Source organism: Myxocyprinus asiaticus, chromosome 18, assembly GCF_019703515.2.
Source record: "Myxocyprinus asiaticus isolate MX2 ecotype Aquarium Trade chromosome 18, UBuf_Myxa_2, whole genome shotgun sequence".
Lineage (NCBI taxonomy): Eukaryota > Metazoa > Chordata > Actinopteri > Cypriniformes > Catostomidae > Myxocyprinus > Myxocyprinus asiaticus.
In genome coordinates, this window is record NC_059361.1 from 34,222,242 (window position 1) to 34,244,971 (window position 22,730).

The 22,730-nt window shown below is 36.5% G+C and overlaps 1 protein-coding gene across 1 annotated transcript; it reads left to right on the top strand.

Moving 5' to 3' along the window:
- The first annotated feature begins 444 nt into the window (after positions 1-444).
- LOC127455747 (cleavage stimulation factor subunit 3-like) lies at positions 445-21,444 on the top strand. The gene is made up of 21 exons (XM_051723852.1): positions 445-622; positions 1,264-1,365; positions 1,528-1,623; positions 8,073-8,105; positions 8,745-8,842; positions 10,502-10,568; positions 10,650-10,684; positions 10,795-10,921; positions 11,182-11,259; positions 11,355-11,517; positions 11,610-11,719; positions 13,637-13,753; positions 13,896-13,970; positions 14,061-14,204; positions 14,316-14,418; positions 14,920-14,989; positions 16,954-17,149; positions 18,423-18,573; positions 18,834-18,928; positions 19,037-19,097; positions 20,777-21,444. The coding sequence occupies exons 1-21, from the start codon at positions 596-598 to the stop codon at positions 20,977-20,979; spliced, it is 2,151 nt and encodes a 716-aa protein (XP_051579812.1). The 5' UTR covers positions 445-595; the 3' UTR covers positions 20,980-21,444.
- Positions 21,445-22,730: the final 1,286 nt, after the last annotated feature.

Consider the following 22,730-nt stretch of genomic DNA (forward strand, 5'->3'; position numbering starts at 1 on the left):
TAAATTGGTATATGTCTCATCACTGTCACGACTGCTATGTTGATCGGAACTGCACCCAAGAATTTCACACACCATTGCACTTGTGTATATGGCTGTGTGACAATAAAAGTTATTTGATTTTGAATTGAAATTCATGTTATTGCCCTTTTATTTTTTATTTTATTCTTTATTTTACTGTATTTATTCTAATGGTCTTTTTTATAATTAGTTTTATTGAATACTGATATATATATATATATATATATATATATATATATATATATATATATATATATATATATATATATATATATATTGATGTATAGTGTACCTGCCTTTTTTCTCTCTCTCTCTCTCGGAATACTACATATTTTTACTGGCGCAAACACAAATAAAGCTTGAGAGAAAAGTGTTTTTAAAAGGCTTTTAGTTTGAAATGCATCGTTTCCGGTGGGCGTGGCCCAGAATTACGTTCACGCTGCTGCCATTTTAGCGCACGGCGAGAGATGCGCAGCCGCACAAAGAGTCTGCACAAATAAACATCGTCTGTGGCCAGTTTATTTGTGATAGTAGCACTCTCGACGTTTCTGTACTCGGAACGCATCCATATTTCATCATGTCCACTGAACCTGCACCGGACCAGGTAAAATAAAGATAAAAGTGGAGTGTTTGAGATTGCCCGTGTTTTTGCGGCCTAGCCGTTGGGAGCAACATGTTGTAGTTAATATATCACCTCACTCGCTAAATGCATTGTTTAGCTATGCAGTGGCTTTTTGCAATGCTAACACTATTAAATAAGTGAAACATTTGACGTAGCAGAACAGATAGGCGGTGATATAACGCTATTGCTCAGGTGTCGGCGGTCGGTATGGCTGCAGCTCAGTATGTGCAGGAGCTATGTTTTAAGTATATTGACATGAACACTCTAGTTTCGTGTGTTTTTTTTAAGTTCTTTTACAGGTCAGTTATTGTCTGATTGCTTGTTGTTTTAGATCAACTAATTGTATGTAGGCAATATAAATGCATCGGTTATCACGTTATATTGGGTTTAAGGTCTCATGTACACCAGTTTCTCAGTAACACACCCAAATGAAGTCATGGAGCAAGTGACAAATGAGCTGATGAATTGAATGAGTTGTGGTAGATAAGAGAGAACTCCAAAATGTGCAGTGATTGAGAGACACGTTCCTCAGTAGAATGAGTGAATCACACCATTATTGAAGTGTAGCCTATGACTTGTTTTACATTGTTTTGTTTTTTTTGTCTGTTTGTTTTTTTAAACAGGCGGCGGAGTACATCCCAGAGAAGGTGAAGAAGGCAGAGAAAAAGTTGGAAGAAAATCCTTATGACCTCGACGCTTGGAGCATACTGATTCGAGAAGCACAGGTTTAGTGACACAGGGTTGCATTTCTTTCTACCTGGGGTAACGTGTTTGGGAGGGGGCGGGAGGGTTTCTAACAGCAGATCTGATTCTGTTTGATGTAAATCATCTTTGGGACTCACCGTCCCACTGTGATTCTGTTTGTAAATGCATTTTACTTCTTTTAGAATCAACCCATAGACAAAGCAAGGAAGACATATGAGCGACTTGTCGCCCAGTTTCCCAGTTCGGGCAGATTCTGGAAACTATACATTGAAGCTGAGGTTATACTTGATTTTAATTTTATTAAATCTGTGCATGACTGTGCTTATCCCCATTTTGATCACCAATGTGATATTCACACAACACCAACAGTGCACAGTAACTGCAAGGATTCGTAGCGTCAGGGGAAACACTCATAGTTTGTATCATTCAGGGGTTCTAAACTCATTTTTTGCCTTATACCTTTCCATTTTATGAGGTGATTTTGTTGCATGTTTTATCTGCAACAGCATTAAAACAATTTTAATAGTATTGGAGTGCTTTAGCCTTTATTACTTGTGTCAATTTCTTGCCTCCTGTGTCATTTCTTTGAGGTTGTTGTGGTTTGTAATTATTCAAGATTTCAAGTTTTGTCCATATTAGCCTCTCTCTGTCTCTCTCTCTCCCTCCTTTCTCTATCTCCGTTCTCTCTCTCTCAACTTTTTTCTCTTTCTCTCCCCTCTCACCATTCTCTCTCTTTCTCTCTCTCTCTCTCTCTCCCCCCTCATTTCTTGCCTTAACTGATTAATAGTCTAGCATTTCCAATATACTAAAGAATATAGAGTCAGACACCTTTAGATTTCGTTTTCAAAATTCTATAGGCAAATCGTAAGTTATTTGACAAGTGAACACTTGCACCACAGAACACCTGGCTACATTCCTTTTATTTTATTTTTAGATATGAAACAGGCATTATATGACATTTATAGCTATGTTTATGTGTAGAGCTCAGGGGCACTTTGTTTTTCTTCTCCAAATCAAAATGGTAAGTATCTTGTAGTATCATTAGAAGTACAACATGCCATATTTTTCAGGCCCACATTGAATCTATTCCTGCAGAATTTGAGCACTTTTCCTTTACAAAGTTCTTTATATTCTCCTGCCTGTTGCATGTTTCTTTATTAAATGTTTTTGCTAATTATTAAGCATCATCTCTGGTTATTAAAGATAACATTTAACTGTGATTACATCCATTCTGCAACTTTTCCTAAAATCTGTGTAAAAAAAAAAAAAAATGCACACAAAAAAATAATAATCCACAGATCTTAACTGGGCCTGCTTATTTTTTATGGAGTGATATTTTTTTGGTTCTAGATTCTGTTATTCTTTGGTCTTTCAAATAATTTATTTAAATCCTTAAAGGGATAGTTCACCCAAAAATGAAAATTCTGCCCATTTTCTCACCACAGATGCATAGGACTTTATTTCTTCTGCTGAACACGAAGATTTTAAAAATAATATTTCTGCTCTTTAGGTCCTTTCAATGCAAGTGAATGGTGACCAAAACTAAAAGGAAAAAAAAGAAGAAGAAGAAAAAAAAAAGACAGCATTAAAGTAATCCATATAGCTCCAGTGGTTAATCGATGTATACTGAGCAATCCAGTTGTTTTTGGTGAGAAAATGTAACTCAGTTTCCACTATAAATCTTGACATCAGTAGTCGTCTTGGCGATCATGATTTTAAGCTCGATCATACTTCCTAGTGCCATCTAGCGCTCTGTGCATGCGACAGTCACTAGGAAGTGTAATCGAGCTTAAGTCTTGTGTAGTCAGACCAATGACTACTGCATAGGTCTGGGGTCTATAGCTGCTTCAATCGGCCAAGAACCGCCCATTTAGATGAGAAAAACCAACTAACTGACATGTAAAGCAACCAATCACAGTTGGTTTAGTAATTATGGGATGTTTATGGGTGGGGTTATCAGGAGATGTATCATACCATAATAAAAGACCGACATGGGGGGGGGGTAATTTATATTAATGGTGTGCGAATCTCCGTGAGCGATTGCACAGAAAACGCATGGGAGAAGAGTAGAAAATGTGTAGAGAGTGTAGCACAGAAAACCTCATTACAGCAAATTTTACAGACATAATTTAAAAAAGTAGAATATGCAGCTCTGCTCATGGATATCCGCTTTACTTTCTGCCACGTGCCACAAACGAAACTGAATATCTTCAAAATATTTGATGTCACTAGCTTGGCGAACTTGGGCAAATTCTGTGATTATTTTGTCCTCAAAAGCGCTCATTCTATCAACGCAGAACGTTGTGAACAGAACTGGGCTTCCAGGCGGACTGATAAAACATCTTGTGTGCATGTAATCACGGAAGTTCCATCGAACCAGCCAATCAGATTTGATCATGTTGATCGAGAAAGCATTTTCCAGTTTTGTCTTTTATAAACATCAGACAGTTAGAGAACGGACTGTGGGTGGTCCATGGGCATGCCGTATGAGGCTGAGACGAAATCGAGCTTAAAATTATGATTGTGCGTAGTGACTGCAGTGGCAAGATTTATAGTGAAAAAGGAGTTATATTTTGGTCTGTTCTCATTCAAAACCAATAGAATTTCTTCTGATGATATTGATTAAACCACTGGAGTCTAATGGATTACTTGTATGCTGCCTTTATGTGCTTTTTTGAGCTTCAAAGGCCTGATCATTCACTTGCATTGTATGGACCTACAGAGTTGAAATATTCTTCTAAAAAGCTTCATTTGTGTTCAGCAGAAGAAAAAGTCATACACATCTGGGATGGCATGAGGGGTGAGTAAATGATGAAAGAATTTAAATTTTTGGGTGAACTATCTCTTTAATAGAAGTTGCTTCTGCAAAATAAATGTTTGAAAGGCAAATGATTAAAGGTTGAGAATACTTGAACTATAATTATGTTTTTTGACCTCAGTCAATGTTTTTTGTGTATATATATATATATATATATACCTTTTCTGCTGCACTTTTTTATTAGCAGGGTGATTGATTTATATTTTGGCCCATGCATAATTTATCATCTACCATTTGTAATAGTACTTATGAATCAATAATATCCACACACAATCACATTTCCATGTTTTTGATCAATTAGGGGTTTATAAAATATAGTTAATAAAGAAATATGTTGTTTAGTTTGTTTCTTAGATTATCTTCAAAATCACAAACAACAAAATAATAAGCAATGATGACTGCAATTTTCCTGAAATAAAATATTGGCAGGAACAATCATGGTTTAAACATCTTTAAGCAGGCCTGGCTCCACCACACCCCCACCCAGCCCTCCAACTGTTTGGCCCACCCGGAGGTTCCTATGGCCCACCTTACATCTTAGAGCTGGAGCCGGGCCTGTCTTTAAATGTAGATTTTATGAACTAACTTAAACGTGCAAAAGATTTGTTGCCTTAAGTTTAAGGATGCACCATCATAAAAATTGTTTAAGCTCTTCCACATTTTGACAAAACTGCATGAGACTTAAAACTGTCTGATTCCCAACGATAATAAAATGCACAACTGCTACAAGCTTGGTTTTTCCATTGTAACGTTCACTGTTATTTTGTGTCAGTGACCGAGTGAATGTGCATGCATGTGTCAGGAGCTTTGCAGCAATGACTATGCTCCAGTCCTAGTAAAAGTTTTGGCCACTCAGTATTTTTTTTTACAAAGTCTGTCGCTTTGTGCCCTGTAGGACAGACAGTGCTGATAACCTCTAAGAACCAGAGAGTGAACTGAAATTGGCTTAAATGTTCTGCATTACAAAAGCAAAATACAGTAACTGTCAACACTAACTGAGAACATTTTAACACTTACGTTTTCTCTGAATATGGGTGTAGTTTAGCCAAACCCGTCTGAAACACCACACAATTTGTGTTGCTGCGTTTTGCCTTTGGCTATCATTGTGTGTTAAAAAGGACTGAACTGTTTTATTACCATCCAGTGAACAGGCATTTTTTAGTTTTTATCAACCAGTCTCTAATAGGCTTTGTGTGTCTCCTGAATGCAGTACAATGAAGTTCATGTTTCAAATAGATAATTGATTCAGTGTGAACAAAATGATCTGAGAAAATTAATCGACCTCTTTAGATGTTTGGCATTGGAAATATTCATGGATATTTAGGCTGAAATTCACACTTATAAGTATCCATCACAGTGATGGTCCTGTTGGTCAGAAATTGGTCAGTAAAATTATCCTTTTTTGATGGCATTTCTTGTTTTGTACTTATTTTTGATATCCTCATGCTCATATCGAATCATCAGTTTCTTCCTCATGGAACATTTGTGATTTTCAGTCTGTGGAATGTGTCCTCACATAAACACTCATTATTCTAGTGGATTAACATGGCTTTATTGTCATGACAATAGAGTAGTTACTTAAACTTTTAGAGAATCAGCACTCCTAAAAAAATGATGAAACTGCATTTGTACCAGTAGTTTTATTTTAGTCATTTAAATCCGGTGTCCCCTGATATGATACACCCCGAAGGACTACAGTGATGTCATCTTTGATATTGTTAATATTTTATCAGTCCCCTTATTCTGTGGTTCCCTCTAAAATATAAAAAAATAAATAAATAAAAAACTAGAATTTAAATACCTTTGTGCTCTGTTTTCTCAGGATAATGACTACTAGTGCAAGATTGCAAGTGTCATGTATGTGTCTATGCATGTATGTAGAGGGAAATGCTGCATGATTTTAGTTTTCCTGATGTTTAACTTTCATAATTAACAGTTGATGCTGTTAGCATTTGAGACAGTTTGTTGCAAACTGTTCAAGGCAAAAATTGTCTTTAGAATTAAAAGATGGATTATTTTGTAATATGCAAGCTGTCTGCAAAATGCCCTCATAGATGTGCGTTTTCTGTCACACATTTCCCCTTCATAAAACAACTGTGATTTTTAGATGCTTGTGTTGAACAAAGGAAGTTTGTGTGAATAAGTGAAATAAAAACATTAACAAGCGTAACATTTGTATTATGAGTTATTCTCTTGCATTGTTTCTTTGGAGCATCAGCCATGTTTTAGCATTTCCAAAACTTGATGCATTTCTGTTTAATATTTGGCGTGTACTTGTCATACACATGTAACTGTTGCTGCAACACTTTTAGTTGTTGTTTATTTTTACTTCTAAACAAATCCTTCTGCTTTGTGTGGAAACCCATTTCTACCACACAGAAAAAAATTGTGCTTTGGTAAATCAAAATTATGAGATTATTTTTATCTCATAATTCCGACCGTGAATCTAATAATTAGTTAATAATCTAATAATAATTCTTTATCTCATAATTATGACTTTTTATGAAAAAATGTTTGTATGACTTTGCATTTCATAATTGACTCATAATTTTGAAAAAAACATGATTTTTTTTTCTTTGATTAAGTATCTCATAAATATGTTTTTGCATAATTATGACTTGCTATTTCATAATTATGAGATACTATCTTATCATTTTCATTTAGTATCTCAATTTCATAATTGACTTTAAATAAGACATAAAAGACATCTCTTAATTATGACTATTTCAACATAATGACTATTTCATAATTATGACTTAGTATCTCATAATTATGACTTAGCATCTTATAATTTTCATTTAGTATCTCAAATATGACTTTGCTTCTCATAACTTTGACTTAGTATCACATAATGTTGGCTTAATATCTCATAATTAAGACTATTTAATAATTATGGCCTTTTTTTTTTATCATAAAATCATGACTTTGTAACTCATAAGTTTGATTTACCAGAGCACAATTTTTTTCCTATGTGGCGGAAATGGGCTTCCATAGGCGTAAAATATTGGCTTTTTGTTCTGGCTCAGATTAAATCTAGTTTGTTCAGATTAAGATTTTAGTCCAGCAAAACATTGGGACAGTCCTAAAGCTTTTTAAGGGTTTTGCATTCAGGACAGATTTCTTAACCTCAGATACCCATATTTTATGCTCTGTCCTTTAGTCCTATATTTTTGTGTTCTTATGAGAATAAACAAGAAAAAGTCCTGAACAGTGCTGTTGCAAAATTAGTATTTTTTTTTGTATCAATACATACTAATAGTAAAATTTGTATGTATTGATACAGCAATGTTTTGGTCACGTAACCTCTGTTAGGCATTTACCTACAGTAGTTTTGAAATGCATGACACATTTTTTAATGGTTGGTGCTAGGGTGGCTGATATACATAATACAATTTAATATTGGTTAATAAGATGCATATAACATGGCTAAAAGTAAACAAATGTTTATTTCACACAATACTTAAAATACACAAATATTTAAAAACCGATAATGTGCACTATTCTTTGACAAGGCTGATGGTAGATTTTGAAACTGACGGGTTAGACGGAATGGCCCAACCAATCGGGCACTATTATCGGTTTATGTCAATCTCATAATTGCAAAATATCAGCCAATTAATATCGGTCTATCACTACTACTCACGTGCACTTGAGATGAGTCATTCCTTCAAACTCTAGAGAGCCTCTTGACTATGACATGCAGCATATGCAATTCATATACTGTACTGCATGCAAGTGTGTGTTAGGAGAACAGAACTGGTGCATTATAATGCAGGTTTGTGTGAATCTCACATTGTTGACCTCAAAAGTATATTTGTGCATGTGTGAGAGAGCTCATAATATAGTTATTCATAGTCTTACCACATACGTTCAGTTGTTAACAATATTGGTTTTCAAATCTGTCCACAGATCAAGGCTAAAAACTATGACAAGGTTGAAAAGGTAAGCATTCACTGTTAATGGCACAAATAGATACCACCCATCGAATTTATTGATCGTGTAAAATGATGTTTTTTTTTTTTTAGCAAAAGAGCTGAGCAGAATGTAGGTCACCACTTTAGACCATCAAAAGCTCTGGTAGAGTAAACATGCAGATTGTGTAGTGGAATAAAAATATCACCCTGCTTCAATCCAGATATCCTGTTTGCTCACCCAAATCCCACCAAATAACGATCAGATATCAAAATGTCATAAAACTTACAGACACAGATTCTCTGTGATGTGGGATATATTACCTACGTCTGTTAGATCTTAGCTCAGTGAGCAGATTGCTGATAATGCAGTTTGCCGACAAAACACATCAGTCGTTTGGGGTCAGGTTGGTTTTCACCAACCTCATGTGACCCTTGAGTACAATCTAGAATTTGTTGATTGGTTCTGTATTTACCTCCAATATTTGAAGTCATGACTTCAGTAAGTCTTACAATCGTTTTGGTAAAATACTATCACTGAACCATGATACTGAAACTGAAATTTTTGTAAGGGATTACAATAGATCAAGAGTCAGTAATGTAATACAATACTGTAAGGTTTGTTCCATGTGTCAGATGAGTTTGTTCACATTTCAGTGTCTTTGCTCAGTTATTTCAGAGGTGCTTAATGAAGGTTCTGCACATTGACCTGTGGAAGTGCTACCTCTCATATGTCCGTGAAACCAAAGGAAAACTGCCCAGCTATAAGTATGTCACATGCTTGTGTTTTCATTGCTTTACACTAGCGGTCACTGCTATTTTCCAATGCATACACCTGGAGAGCAGGGTGGCCAGCAGAATACAGATATATAAATATTAGGGCTGTCAATCGATTAAAATGTTTTATCAAATGAATTATATAATGTGCCGATTAATCATAATTTATCGCATGCATCAGTATTTGCAGAGAAAGGCCCTCAAATTAAACTAACTCTGTATATAAGTAATACTTAAAATATTTAAATAATTATAAATACAAAATGTATAATAAATATTCAGATAATTACACAATCATTGTGAAATGGAATTTGTCTGTTCGAGGTAGACTTATAAGGGCTTTTCTAAGAATGCATCTATGTATATATGCATCAGACGGATGTTTTTTGGTCGCGAGTCGTGACACATCATAAACATAGTTTTTAGGATGCTGTGTCACGTTAAACGTTGTTTGAAACTTAGAAACCCCTGCATTCGGAGTTATGTTCTGTCCAGCTGACGTGTCCATCATCTTGTGCTTTTTGCTGTCAATAAATGTGGTTTGTTGCCTGTACAGCTGCAGTTGCGCTAACTGCCCCCTGCTGACTGGCACTTGTAAAAACATGAAGTTGGTACTTGAAGCTTGAATTGCTCTGATGGTAGGAAAATTCCTTATTACGGCCCTGGTGCATGATTCATTGCATACTTTTTTTTTACCACGTTATTTTTATCAAATTTATCGCACTGAATTAACGCATTAAATTGACAGCCCTAATAAATATAATACAATTTAATGACAGCAAAATGGAAATACACCGAATGTAATTAAATGAACACTGATTTTACACACATTTGACACTACCATTTTGTTAATTGTCCAAGCAGGTGCAGTTTTTAGATTACCGGCCTTGCTAATATATCAGTCTTTTATGATTTAAAGCAATGGTTCACCCAAAAATGAAAATTCTCTCATAAAGAACTCACCCTCATGCCATCCCTGATGTGTATGACTTTTGTTTTTCTGTTGAACACAAACGAAGATTTTTAGAAGAATATCTCTGCTCTGTAGGTTCTTACAATGCAAGTGAATGGTGGCCAGAACTTTGAAGCTCAAAAAGCACATAAAGGCAGCATAAAAGTAATCCATATGACTCCAGCGTTTAAATCCTTACCTTCAGAAGAGATATGATAGGTGTGGGTGAGAAAAAGATCAATATTTAAGTCCTTTTTTTACCATAAATCTCCACCTTTAACCTTTTGATATGCACGAAGAATGCAAATTGCCAAAAAACAAAAGAAGAATGAAGAAGTGAAAGTTGAGTTTTAAGGAAAAAAGGACTTTCTCACCCTCACCCACACCCGTCTTATCGCTTCTGAAGACATGGGTGTAACCACTGCAGTTGTGTGGATTACTTTTATGCTTTTTGAGCTTCAAAGTTTTGGTCTCCATTCACTTGCATTGGATGGACATACAGAGCTGAAATTTTTCTTCTAAAAATCTTCATTTGTGTTCTGCAGAAGAAAGAAAGTCATACACATCTGGGATGGCATGAAGGTGAGTGAATGATGAGAGAATTTTTATTTTTGGGTGAACTATCCCTTTAAAACAGGACAGAATGTTTTACTTGCTTGTGTATTGTTTTGATTCATAAATGTGTTGCTCTTTGCCAGGGAAAAGATGGCACAGGCTTATGATTTTGCCTTGGATAAGATTGGAATGGAGATTATGTCTTATCAGGTGAGGGTTTTAATCATTAATTATCTTGAATTTTTCCTGGTCTGTCATGGTCAGTCACTCAAAGCCTTTTTCCTCTTTTAGATTTGGGTGGATTACATCAATTTCCTCAAAGGAGTGTAAGTGCATCATATAGTTACGGGGTAAAAAAAATTCCCTCAAACAGTCATTAAATATGTTCATTGGAGGATGTTAAGCATTTAAAAAGGTCTCTGTATGTGTCATGTAGAGAAGCTGTGGGGTCATATGCCGAGAATCAGCGCATCACAGCCGTCAGACGTGTGTACCAGAGGGGTTGCGTCAACCCCATGATTAACATTGAACAGCTCTGGAGGGATTACAGTAAATATGAGGAGGTCAGTACATATTTAATTTTAATTAACATTTTAGTTTTGTAAAGAAATTTACAGTAGGCGCATTTTATATTTGTCCACCAAATTCATTTAATCCATTTAAGCATTAACCTTTAGATCAAACGGTTTTAAGATCATGACAATCATAAATGTTGTCTGGTAGTAGATGCACTTGAATACAATACTGTCATTCTCCATGATTTATTCTAATGTACATGTATCATCTGTAGTTTGCAATAAATTTACTTTGTTCCATCTTATAGGGCATAAATGTGCACTTGGCCAAAAAGATGATTGAAGACCGGAGCAGGGACTACATGAATGCCAGGAGAGTTGCCAAGGTGAGTTGGACCTGTCCTTACTGTCACATGCTCAGTTTAAACTTGTTCCTCTGGTTCTTTCTGCATGCTGATGGTGTGTTTTGAAACTCTTGAAGGAGTATGAGACAGTGATGAAGGGTTTGGACCGGAACGCCCCCTCAGTGCCGCCCCAGAACTCCCCACAGGAAGCCCAGCAAGTGGAGATGTGGAAGAAATACATCCAATGGGAGAAGAGCAACCCACTGCGCACAGAAGATCAGACACTTATCACCAAGAGAGGTGTTACATTTCTGGCCATGTGTGCCTGATGTTGCTTTTCAGTTAAATGAGGGCATTTCCTAACCCAAATATATTTTCTTTGTCTCCTGCAGTTATGTTTGCCTTTGAGCAGTGCCTTTTGGTACTGGGACATCATCCTGACATCTGGTATGAGGCTGCCCAGTACCTGGAACAGTCCAGTAAACTACTGGCGGAAAAAGGGGTTGGTTTGCACATCATTAAATATAAAACAATGACTTCTGCCAACATCATTGAACTGCCAGTGCTTCTGAACTTTGGGGTCCAAAAGTCACATTGAGTTCACATTAAAAATCTGGGATTCATATTTCACCAAACACTCTTACATATTTGGGTCTTTAGAGACCTAGCACGTACAGTTGAAGTCAGAAGTTTACATACATCTTAGCCAACACATTTGGAATAATGATAATTCACTGTTGTTGCACAAAAAAACATGACATGGTAGTCATTTCTATGAATATAGTACTTACTTGTCTTGTAATAAATAAATAGATATCCTGTGATGGAAAACTTATATAGATATGAAATAATCATAAAAATGTATTTTATGGAAGTCCAAAAAAACAAAAATGACAGTATTACATATCTCGGGTCTTTATTGACCCTATACACTTTTGGTACTTAAACCATTATAAAAATATATTTTTTTTCCAGCTTTGGCATATGTTTTTTTTTTTTTCTTACACTATTTACAAGAGAAAGATTGAGGAATTCTAAAGAGGTGTGGGCACAACTCCAAAAAATGGAGTGTGGCAGGACGTGGCCGGGCCGTGATGCTGCACACCCAGCCCCTAATCAGGCTGATCAAGCCTGAGAGGGATAAAGGCGACCGGAGGCGGCACCAGTGTAACAAAGTTCAATGGAAAGGATGAGGCGAGAACTGGCTTGACAATATAAATAATAGTTTAATAATAAACTTAAACAAAAAGATACAAACATAAACACATACAGGGCAGCTGCCTGTAATTCTCTCTCTCTCTCTCTCTCTGCTGCCTCCGGTCACCTTTATCCCTCTTGGGCTTGATCAGCCTGATTAGGGGCCGGGTGTGCAGCATCACGGCCCAGCACCACCCTCTGCCCTGCCACATGGAGTAATTAACTCCATAATTAACTCCTAGCCTGACTTTCGTTCTTATGCAAAAAAGAAAAGGTTTGTTTTTGTGTGTATGTGTGTTCCGCATAAGAAAGAAAGTCATATGGGTTTGGAACTCCCTTTAAGAATTTGTAAATTATAAAACAATGAAACATAATGATGTTAAAAGAATAAGAAATATTCATGATGGGGGCCTGGGTAGCTCAGCAAGTAAAGATGCTGACTACCACCCCTGGAGTCGCAAGTTCGAGTCCAGGGCATGCTGAGTGACTCCAGTCAGGCTTCCTAAGCAACCAATTGGCCCGGCTGCTAGGGTGGGTAGGGTCACGTTGGGTTAACCTCCTCATGGTTGCTATAATGTGGTTCGCTCTTGGTGGGGCGCATGGTGAGTTGTGCGTGGATGCTGCGGAGGATAGCGTAAAGCCTCCACACGCGTTAGGTCTCCACGGTAACGCGCTCAAAAGCCATGTGATAAGATGCGCGGATTGACGGTCTCAGATGCGGAGGCAACTGAGATTCGTCCTCCTCCACCTGGACTGAGGTGAGTCACTACGCCACCATGAGGACTTGGAGCACATTGGGAATTGGGCATTCCAAATTGGGGTGAAAAAATCCAAAAAAGAAATATTCATGATTCTGCACTATTTGTAGGTCATTAATCAAATAAGAAAATTTGGGACATTGACCAACTTCTTGGGTCAGATTTTCTTTCTTCCGTTTAAGCATACAAGACGCTCTTTGGAACATTCTCAAATCATGCTGGATAACATGAATCATCATGCAACTTTTGTGTCCATGCCAATTCGAGTGCATGATGTCATTAACACAGCAAATACTATGAAGTTCAATTCATTTTTCAATTTAGCTTTTCACTCAAATTGTTATGTGGATGATATTTTAAAAAAATACAAGATGGAATCATTTTCATGTGAACCCCATTTATCTTATATAGTTAGTTCAAGTGCTCACTCATTCTCTCTTTTTACTCATAATCTTCTTTTTCAGGACATGAATAATGCCAAGCTGTTCAGTGACGAGGCAGCGAATATTTATGAACGTGCCATAGGAACTCTACTCAAAAAGAACATGCTGCTTTATTTTTCTTTTGCAGATTATGAAGAGGTGAGGCTTGTTAGACTGACATAACGATGGTCCTAGCTGCCTTTAAAGGGACCATATTCACTTATGTAGAATTGTTGTCAAAAACCCAGTAATATCTTGCAATGTCGCTTTTGACCCCTATTGTTATTGATCTGTGTTTCAGAGTCGCATGAAGCATGAGAAAGTTCATAGTATATACAATCGCTTCCTGGCAATAGAAGACATCGACCCTACTTTGGTGAGTCAAGCTCGCATTTGAGCAAAATGCATAAAGAATAATGTTTCCCTATGAAGAGACTGACCTCTGGTGCTCTTGTCTATTGTTCAGGTTTACATCCAGTACATGAAGTTTGCCAGAAGAGCAGAAGGCATCAAGTCTGGCCGCTCCATCTTTAAGAAGGCAAGAGAGGACCCTCGGACACGGCATCATGTATACGTCACTGCTGCTCTTATGGAATACTATTGCAGCAAGGTAACATTTAACCCACTGTAGTCCACATTATGCCAGTTTCTTCTGTCTTTGTGATACACGTAGGCGGATGGAAAGAGTGATATGAATAATAGTATGTTGCCTTACCAACAGGACAAATCTGTGGCCTTTAAGATATTTGAGCTTGGACTGAAGAAATATGGTGACATTCCTGAGTACATTTTGGCCTACATTGATTACCTCTCGCATCTAAACGGTAAGAACACTAGTCCCTTACAAATAGCCTGCATGTAGCCTATTCATCCACACATTTGATGTATTTGTAATATATCTAAAGCCAAACAATAAGTGATAGTTATTGATCTTGTATGCGCTGATGTCATTTCCTACAATCTATATTGTGAGCAGGTTATGTTGGGTGAAACACAGGAGGGAAACAATTTAGACCAAAGCAATGAGAGATTGTGTCCCATTGAATGACATGTCCTCAAGATGGCACTTTCACTATCAGAGAGACGGTTTATGGACACATAGACTGTATGATATCCGACACAGAAGTGCTTATCAGACCAAACAAACCATCCATCAGCTGTGTAAAGCAGAGAGCTAGGAGACAGTGTTTACCATGCAGTAAAAATTGCTATGTTTATATTGTCGTTAGGCATTTAAAAAAAAAAAAAAAAAAACAAGCATGGCAAGGAATGAGTTTAAAAAAATGACCAATTATTGAGCTGTTTGCCCTTTCTTTCCACCATAGAGGACAACAACACCAGAGTCCTGTTTGAGAGAGTCCTTACGTCTGGGAGTCTGTCTTCTGAGAAGTCTGGGTTAGTGTTTCTATTCATGTTTTGTTTTAAGCAAACATCCTATTGATTTATGTTTCAAAAGAGTACCTCTATGGAACATCTGAAGTTCATGTGTGCACATTCAGAATACAAGCCTTTATGTTGATGGGCTCTTGAATGTGGCTAAGTATCTACTGAGTTTTTCACACATGAAATAATTAATCCAGGGACCTTTTTTATTCTGGGTTAAAGTAGTCCTGGGTTTTCATGTTTCAAACTGTTCATACTTTACCCTGGGTTAGTAGTTCACACTGTATACAGTATCTTTGGCACTGCAATTTGGGGTTATCACTACAATACCAACTCATAACCCAAAGTTAAAGGTGGTGTTAACTAGAAGTCAAGCGATATTCATTTTTCAATGGCCGAAGCAATATGATACTGGTGTCTTGAGAGCAATGTGGCCTATATATATAAAATCAAATTTGTACACACATTTGCTAAAATGTATGAACATTAACTGTATTTCACACAATATCTACTCAGAATTCACTAAAAATATATTTGAAAACATAAAATATGTTTTATCCATTGACACTGCTGTTTAAAGATTTTAGAACAGACACAAGGGGAAACTAACACTTCTGTTAATTGAATAATGCCCATAATCCCAAAATAGCTAAATATTGTCCAATAATACCAAAATAGCTAAATATTGTCAGATAATCCCCAAATAGATAAATATTGACTGAAATGCCAAAATAGCTAAACATTGACCAATAATCCCAAAATAACCAAATATTGACTGAGATGACAAAATAGCTAAATATTGACAGATAATCCCAAAATAGCTAAATATTGACTGAAATGCCAAAATAGCTAAACATTGACCAATAATCCCAAAATAACCAAATATTGACTGAGATGACAAAATAGCTAAATATTGACAGATAATCCCAAAATAGCTAAATATTGACTGAAATGCCAAAATAGCTGAACACTGACGATAATCTCAAAATGGCTAATTAATGACTGTTAATGCCACAATAGCTAAACATTGTCAGATAATCCCAAAATAACTAAACATTGATCAATAATTCAATAAATGATCATGCAATAAATAATTCAATAAATGATCAATAAAAAGCTAAATGTTGACTGAAATTCCAAAGTAGTTAAACATTGATGATAATCTCAAAATAGCTAAATAAAATTGACCGATAATTCCAAAGTAGCTAAACACTGATGATAATCTCAAAATAGCTAAATAGTATGTATAAATAATACATAAATGATAATCCCCAAAATAGCTAAATAATGACTGATAATGCCACAATAGATAAACATTGACCAATAATCCCAAAATAGATAAATATTGACTGAAATGCCAAACCAGCTAAACATTGACCATTAATCCCAAAATAACCAAAAATTGACTGAGATGCCAAAATAGTTAAATATTGACAGATAATCCCAAAATAACTAAACACTGACTGAAATGCCAAGACCAAAACATTGACAATATTTCGAAAATAGCTAAATATTGACCAATAATCCCAAAATAGATCAATAATGACTAATAATGCTATAATAGTTTATAATAGACTGATAATGCTACAAAACATTGACAGATAATCCAAAAATAGATCAATATTGACCAGTAATTCCAAAATTGCTAAATACTGATTGATCATCCCAAAATAGCTACAGTACATCTGAGACTCCCAAACTTTTTTCCTTTTTTCCTTGAAGTACCCCCTAATATTTTAATTAATGTTAACCTTTCAAAATATTTTCACTTAATTTTTCTTATTTATATTTTAATCAACCTTTATTACATCTGTTGTTCTAATAATATATATAAATTTTATTTTATTTTATTCACCATTGGCATTTCTATCCTAATCAGAGGTTGCACTACACAGACACTAGAATGGTTGAAAAAAGTTTACAAACCCCCGTTTGGGAAACCCTGCTATACATTAACATGTAATTTTCTGGCACAGTGAAATCTGGGCACGCTTCCTGGCCTTTGAGAGCAACATTGGGGATTTGGCCAGTATCCTGAAAGTGGAGCGACGACGTTTCCTGGCCTTTAAGGATGAGTATGAGGGCAAGGAAACCGCTCTGCTGGTGGACAGATACAAATTTATGGATCTGTATCCCTGCTCCCCCTGTGAGCTCAAAGCCCTCGGCTACAAGGTGAGCTAGGAAACAAAAAACCTGAACATACTCTCAGGGGCCGTTTACACGACAAAGTTTTCAACTAAAAATAGAAAACTTTTTATGTGTGTTGGCTGTTCGTTTACACAACAACGGCGTTTTGGGGCCTGAAAAAGCAAACTTTTGAAAACGGGTTTCAAAGTGCAAGTTTTTGAAAACGATGCCTTTATCGTCTCCATGTAAACATACAAAAACGCGAATTTGTGAAAATGATGACGCCATGTGCACGCATATTACGTGTTCAGTCTATAGGCATGCGCGCGAGTACTTCAAAATAACGCGCGAGACATTCAAAACTACAGTGGTGGACTACAGGATTGTGTTTGTGCTGCTCAAGATTTTGAGTTTATGGACGCTTCTCCAGCAAAGTGCAGATTTACTGCATCACTACTACAACCAGCGATCGCCATCTTCATTGTTTGTATTCACCACTCTGTGGAAGAATGCTTATGTGCGCAGACGCGTAGTGTTTCTTTACAAAGTGACATCGCCATCTACTGGCCTGGCATGCATAATACAGCGTTTTTAGTCGTTTTTGAGGATCCGTGCGAACGGGGATCGTTTTGACAACGTTGTCGTCTGTACACGAAACTTTTCAAAAACGCAAAGGAAAAATGTTTCAGTTTTTAGTACATCGTTGTCGTGTAAACGTACCCTCAGTCTCCGCAAGTTGTGAATGTTTAGCCAACACATAATAGGCACATTACAAGTCTCGTAAGATATATTTTAATGTACATTCCTCTGTATGGCGGTAACAAACTAAAGTACTCATGAGGGTGATAAAATTACCTTCAAATATCTGTGCCATTAAACCATATATGTTGTTTTTCAGAAAGCTTGCAAAAAATATGTCAACAGTTTAGCTAACTAAAATTTTCTTCAAACTGTTGCTCTGCCATAACAGTAGTTGACTTGAAAGAAAAAAACTGACCATAGAAGAAGACCGTACATTAATTCCTGCTTTAGTGCCCCTTATGGCAATGCTCAGAATGCAACTCGTACTTGAATTGTTATAAATTACGTTCTTAAACATTTCAGGACTGACTGATGTGTGAACTCGTGTTTGCATAGCTAGCTGTGTTTGCGTTCACGTACTTGCATAAAGTATGTTTTCGGCCTTAATTGTAATTTATTATAATTTGAATCTAAATTAATACTTGGTGTTTGCACTTTAAAAGCCGATATTCATTGTAACTGCATCTATAGCTTATGGGTCAACAGTCCTTTCATTTCTGAATGTGTCGATTTGCAGGACGTGTCACGTGCCAAGTATGCAGCACTGATCCAAGAGGCAGTGGTCACTCCCTCTGCCCCAGCACTGAAAGACGAGGCAGACCGCAAACCCGAATACCCCAAACCTGACACCAGCCAGATGATTCCTTTCCAGCCACGCCATCTTGCACGTGAGCATCTCCATCAACACCTCAGATACATACATGTGACAAGATTTAATGCCATACTCTACCTGTCAAAAGTTTGAGCACAGATTCTTTATTATTACTATTTTAAGATCATGATAAACATAATTCATTGTGTCCAAACATTTGACTGGTAGTGTACGTCTGCTCTAGCTTTGTTCTGTAAACACCAGCTCCAGTTAATTTACAAAGTCTTCATAGACCACCTAAATTAAGCAAGATTAAACGTAAATTCTTCCTGACAGCTCCTGGACTGCACCCTGTTCCTGGAGGAGTGTTTCCTGTTCCTCCGAGTGCTGTTGTCCTGATGAAGCAGTTGCCTCCTCCCAGCTGTTTCACAGTCAGTTCAACACACCTCCGCTCAAACTGTAGCATTAATCTTAGACCAATATCCTCATATATTTGAAGTTATTTCAATGATATCATATGTGTATGTTTGTGTTTTTAGGGTCCCTTTGTGCAAGTAGATGAGTTGGTGGAGTCTTTCAGAAGATGTGTACTACCAGAGAGTAAGTGTCAGAGAATGCCATCTGTCTGCTCTTAAAAAAATCACACTCCAGGGTTATCATAGTGATAGAGAAGTGAAAGCATCACTCTGTAAATGCAGCATACCACTGATTCGAGTCTTCAGTATAAACTTTTTACGAAAATGACAACTAAGTGAAAAGTTTAAGAATTCCAAAATAAAAAAAAAATCAAGAAGATTAACACTACAAATTCAAATCCAATGCCATTTTTTAACAGCTGTTTCTAGTGCTGAGTCTTACAAAAATCTCATTTTAAATTTTGAGAGCAAACCTCATGTCTTTTAATATTAGTCTGTTAAAATTAGGGCAAGAGCAAAGGTTATATTTCACCCCAAAAGTAAAAAATAAATAAGAAAATATATTTTGCTTTAAGAAAATGAAGGCTGTTTTTTAGATCCTTTAAAGGTGCTCTTTATTTTTTTATTATCGAATGACATGCAGAAAACATCCTGTCAGATGTTTTTAAGGACTTTGCATAACACCAAACACGATAGGGATAGTTAATCCAAAAATGAAAAATCTCTCATCATTTGTTCTCTCTCTCATGCCACTTTTGTTCCGCTGAACACAAACAAAGATTTTTAGAAGAATATTTCAGCTCTGTAGGTTCATACAGTGCAAGTGAATGGAGGCCAGATCTTTGAAGAGCCAAAAAGCACATAAAGGCAGCATACAAGTAATCTATATGACTTCAGTGGTTGGTCTCCAGTCTTCTGAAGTGATATGATAGGTGTGGGTGAGAAACAGATCAATAGTTCAATACAAGTTAAGTTCAATCGATAGCATTTTTGGCATAATGTTGGCATAAAATCGAGGTTACAGTGAGGCACTTACAATGAAAGAGAACGTGGCCAATTTTTGGAGGGTTTAAGCACAGAAATGTGAAGCTTATAATTTTATAAAAGCACTTGCATTAATTCTTTGGTTAAAATGTCTGTATTATTTGAGCTGTAAAGTTTTTGTAATATTTACAGTCATTTTAGGGTTTTAGGGCTTTACACAGAAAAGGTTTGTAAGTGATTTTATCACACTAAAATCATGTTTACAAACAATTCCTTTGTCTTGTGGTTATACTTTTGAAACTGTGAGTATTTTAACGTTAAAAATTGGCCCCCGTTCACTTTCATTGCAAGTGCCTCACTGAAACCTCGAATTTTGCTTTTTTTTAAAGAAAAGGAGGAACAAGTTGAAATACTTTTTTGTTGTAATCAACATTATGCCAGAAATGCTTTTTACTATAAATCTCCACTTTCACCTTTTTCTGTTGTTTTTGGCAACTCGCATTCTTCGTGCATATCGCCACCTACTGGGCAGGGAGGAGAATTTATAGTAAAAAAGTAATAGAAACTATGTATTCCTATGAAACTGTTTACACCTTGAGCGAACATTCGCGCGGCAACAAAGTAAGGTTTTTTTTCTGCGGTGAATGTGATTATTTTTTTCTTCACCTGGCGATTAAATGCCCTGACCAATAAAATATGAGCTTTGGATCACGTGTCAGGAACTGCTGCAGTTACAAAAAGCAGCGCAACTGGTGGCACTAGAGCACAGAAAGCTGTTTTGACCAACAACTTTGGTGACATAAGGGAGTGCAGCCCTATGGGGCACTAGTCAACAAGTCCACTAACTCCCTCCACCTATCTTTCTCTCTCTCTCTCTAGCGGTAGACGCTGCTGTAGAGTTGATCACTGGAAAACAGTTCGAGATAGCCAGCGAAGGCAATGGGCCTGTGGAGAACCACGCTGTGGTAAGCAAATCCTTGAAAAGACCAAACGCTGATTCGGATGAGGAGGAAGACAAAGGATCCATCGCGCCTCCCATCCATGACATCTACCGAGCACGACAGCAGAAGAGGATCCGATGAGCCGCCAAAAAACACACACATACTTCTATCTGAGAATCACCCATGCCCACCTCACACCTCACTGAAGGCATATTGACTCCAACTTTCACCCTGGTTTTACTGTCAACCCTGCACACTTACACTTAACTGGCTAGTGGATGACATACAGGAATGTATCCCTCAGTGTTGACTTGGGTTTGAGAGCAGAGGTTTGGGACTCATTGTGACGGACTCATCGCTAGAGATATTGAATATGGTCTCCTTCCCATCATGCTTCTCTGATCTTGTTCATTTTTGTTTAGTGCTTTCAAAGTTTCTTTTTTAACAGTTTTATTTTTTAAAACTGGGTGGTTTATACTGTATAAAGTTTTTATTCTGATTTGCCTCATAGTTCTGAACTTGCCATGTGTAGTTCTGTGATGGAAAAGTTGATCGTTTTGTAGTGAACTAAGGATCACACACAACTTCCAATAAAACAAAAAGTGATAAAACAGTGTCTGTTGGTTGCATTATAAGTATTATTTTTTAGATAACTTTATAGTGCTGTACTTTTAGCAGTGTGCCATGCATAAACATTTTTACACTTTTTTTTTTTTTTTTCAGAACTTTTTTTGCTGGCCCCATGGCACCATTTTGAAAACCCCTGTTCTAAATCAAAGTGAACTGCATCTTTCTGGCAATTCTAGGGAAAACTGGGAAATTAATGAAAATAAGTTTTGTGAACAAAACTATAAAAACAGCTTTTTTTTCAACATTTCACCCCAAAATCAAAAGAAAATAACAGAAAATGCGTTTTGCAAGTCTATTTTCAGGACCATTATACAACATTATTATCATGACAATTAAGCACATTTCCCGCCTAAATTAAATAACTGGAATGCATCTTGAAATTTTACTACTTAGTTACTGTTTTTTGCTTTTTTGTGTGTGTTTTTTTGTAATTTCCATTATTATCAATGATGATTCTCATTAGAGAAGTCATCTCATTGTAGAATTATATCTGCACATTATGGCGGTGTTGTAGTCAAGACCACATAAACCGAGACCAAGTCAAGACCAAGACCAGAGTGTACGGAGACAAGACCAAGACTTTGAGGGGTTGAGACCCAGGCAGGGCGAGACCGAGTCAAGACCAAGACCAGACCAGTGCGAGTCCCACACTGCATGACACATTTATGATAAAATGTGGAACATGCAAACCATAGGCACTCCTCAAATTTATCTGAAAGATCCACATTCCCATAAAAACACCCACAGGAAACAAATAAAGATTCCTCTTCATTCACCTCTTTTATTGCCATGTTCAGGGTTGGGGAGTAACGGGATTACGTATTTAAAATACAAAATATAAGTAACTGTATTCCACTACAGTTACAGTTTAAATCATTGGTAATTAGAATACAGTTACATTCAAAAAGTATTTTGATTACTGAAGAGATTACTTTGCATTTTATTGTCATTTGTTTCATTTAATATTTAGTCCTTTCAGATGGAAAACATTTATACATATAAATGATGCGATCCAAAGTGCATTTGAACAGCGGTGAAACACTTTCTTATGATGTGTTACATTCATACGAGCAGACAGAGAAGTAAGTTTGAAGTAAGTTTGGAGCAGAAGAAATAGAAATAAACCTTGTGTAAATTATCAGCTTTACGCTAAGATAAAATGCTATTTCTAGCCATTTTACATGCACATGTTACCAGGCACAATCATATTTTTTAATCAAGAAAATTCACGTTGGATCATAATTTCTTTTTTTCTAGTAAGA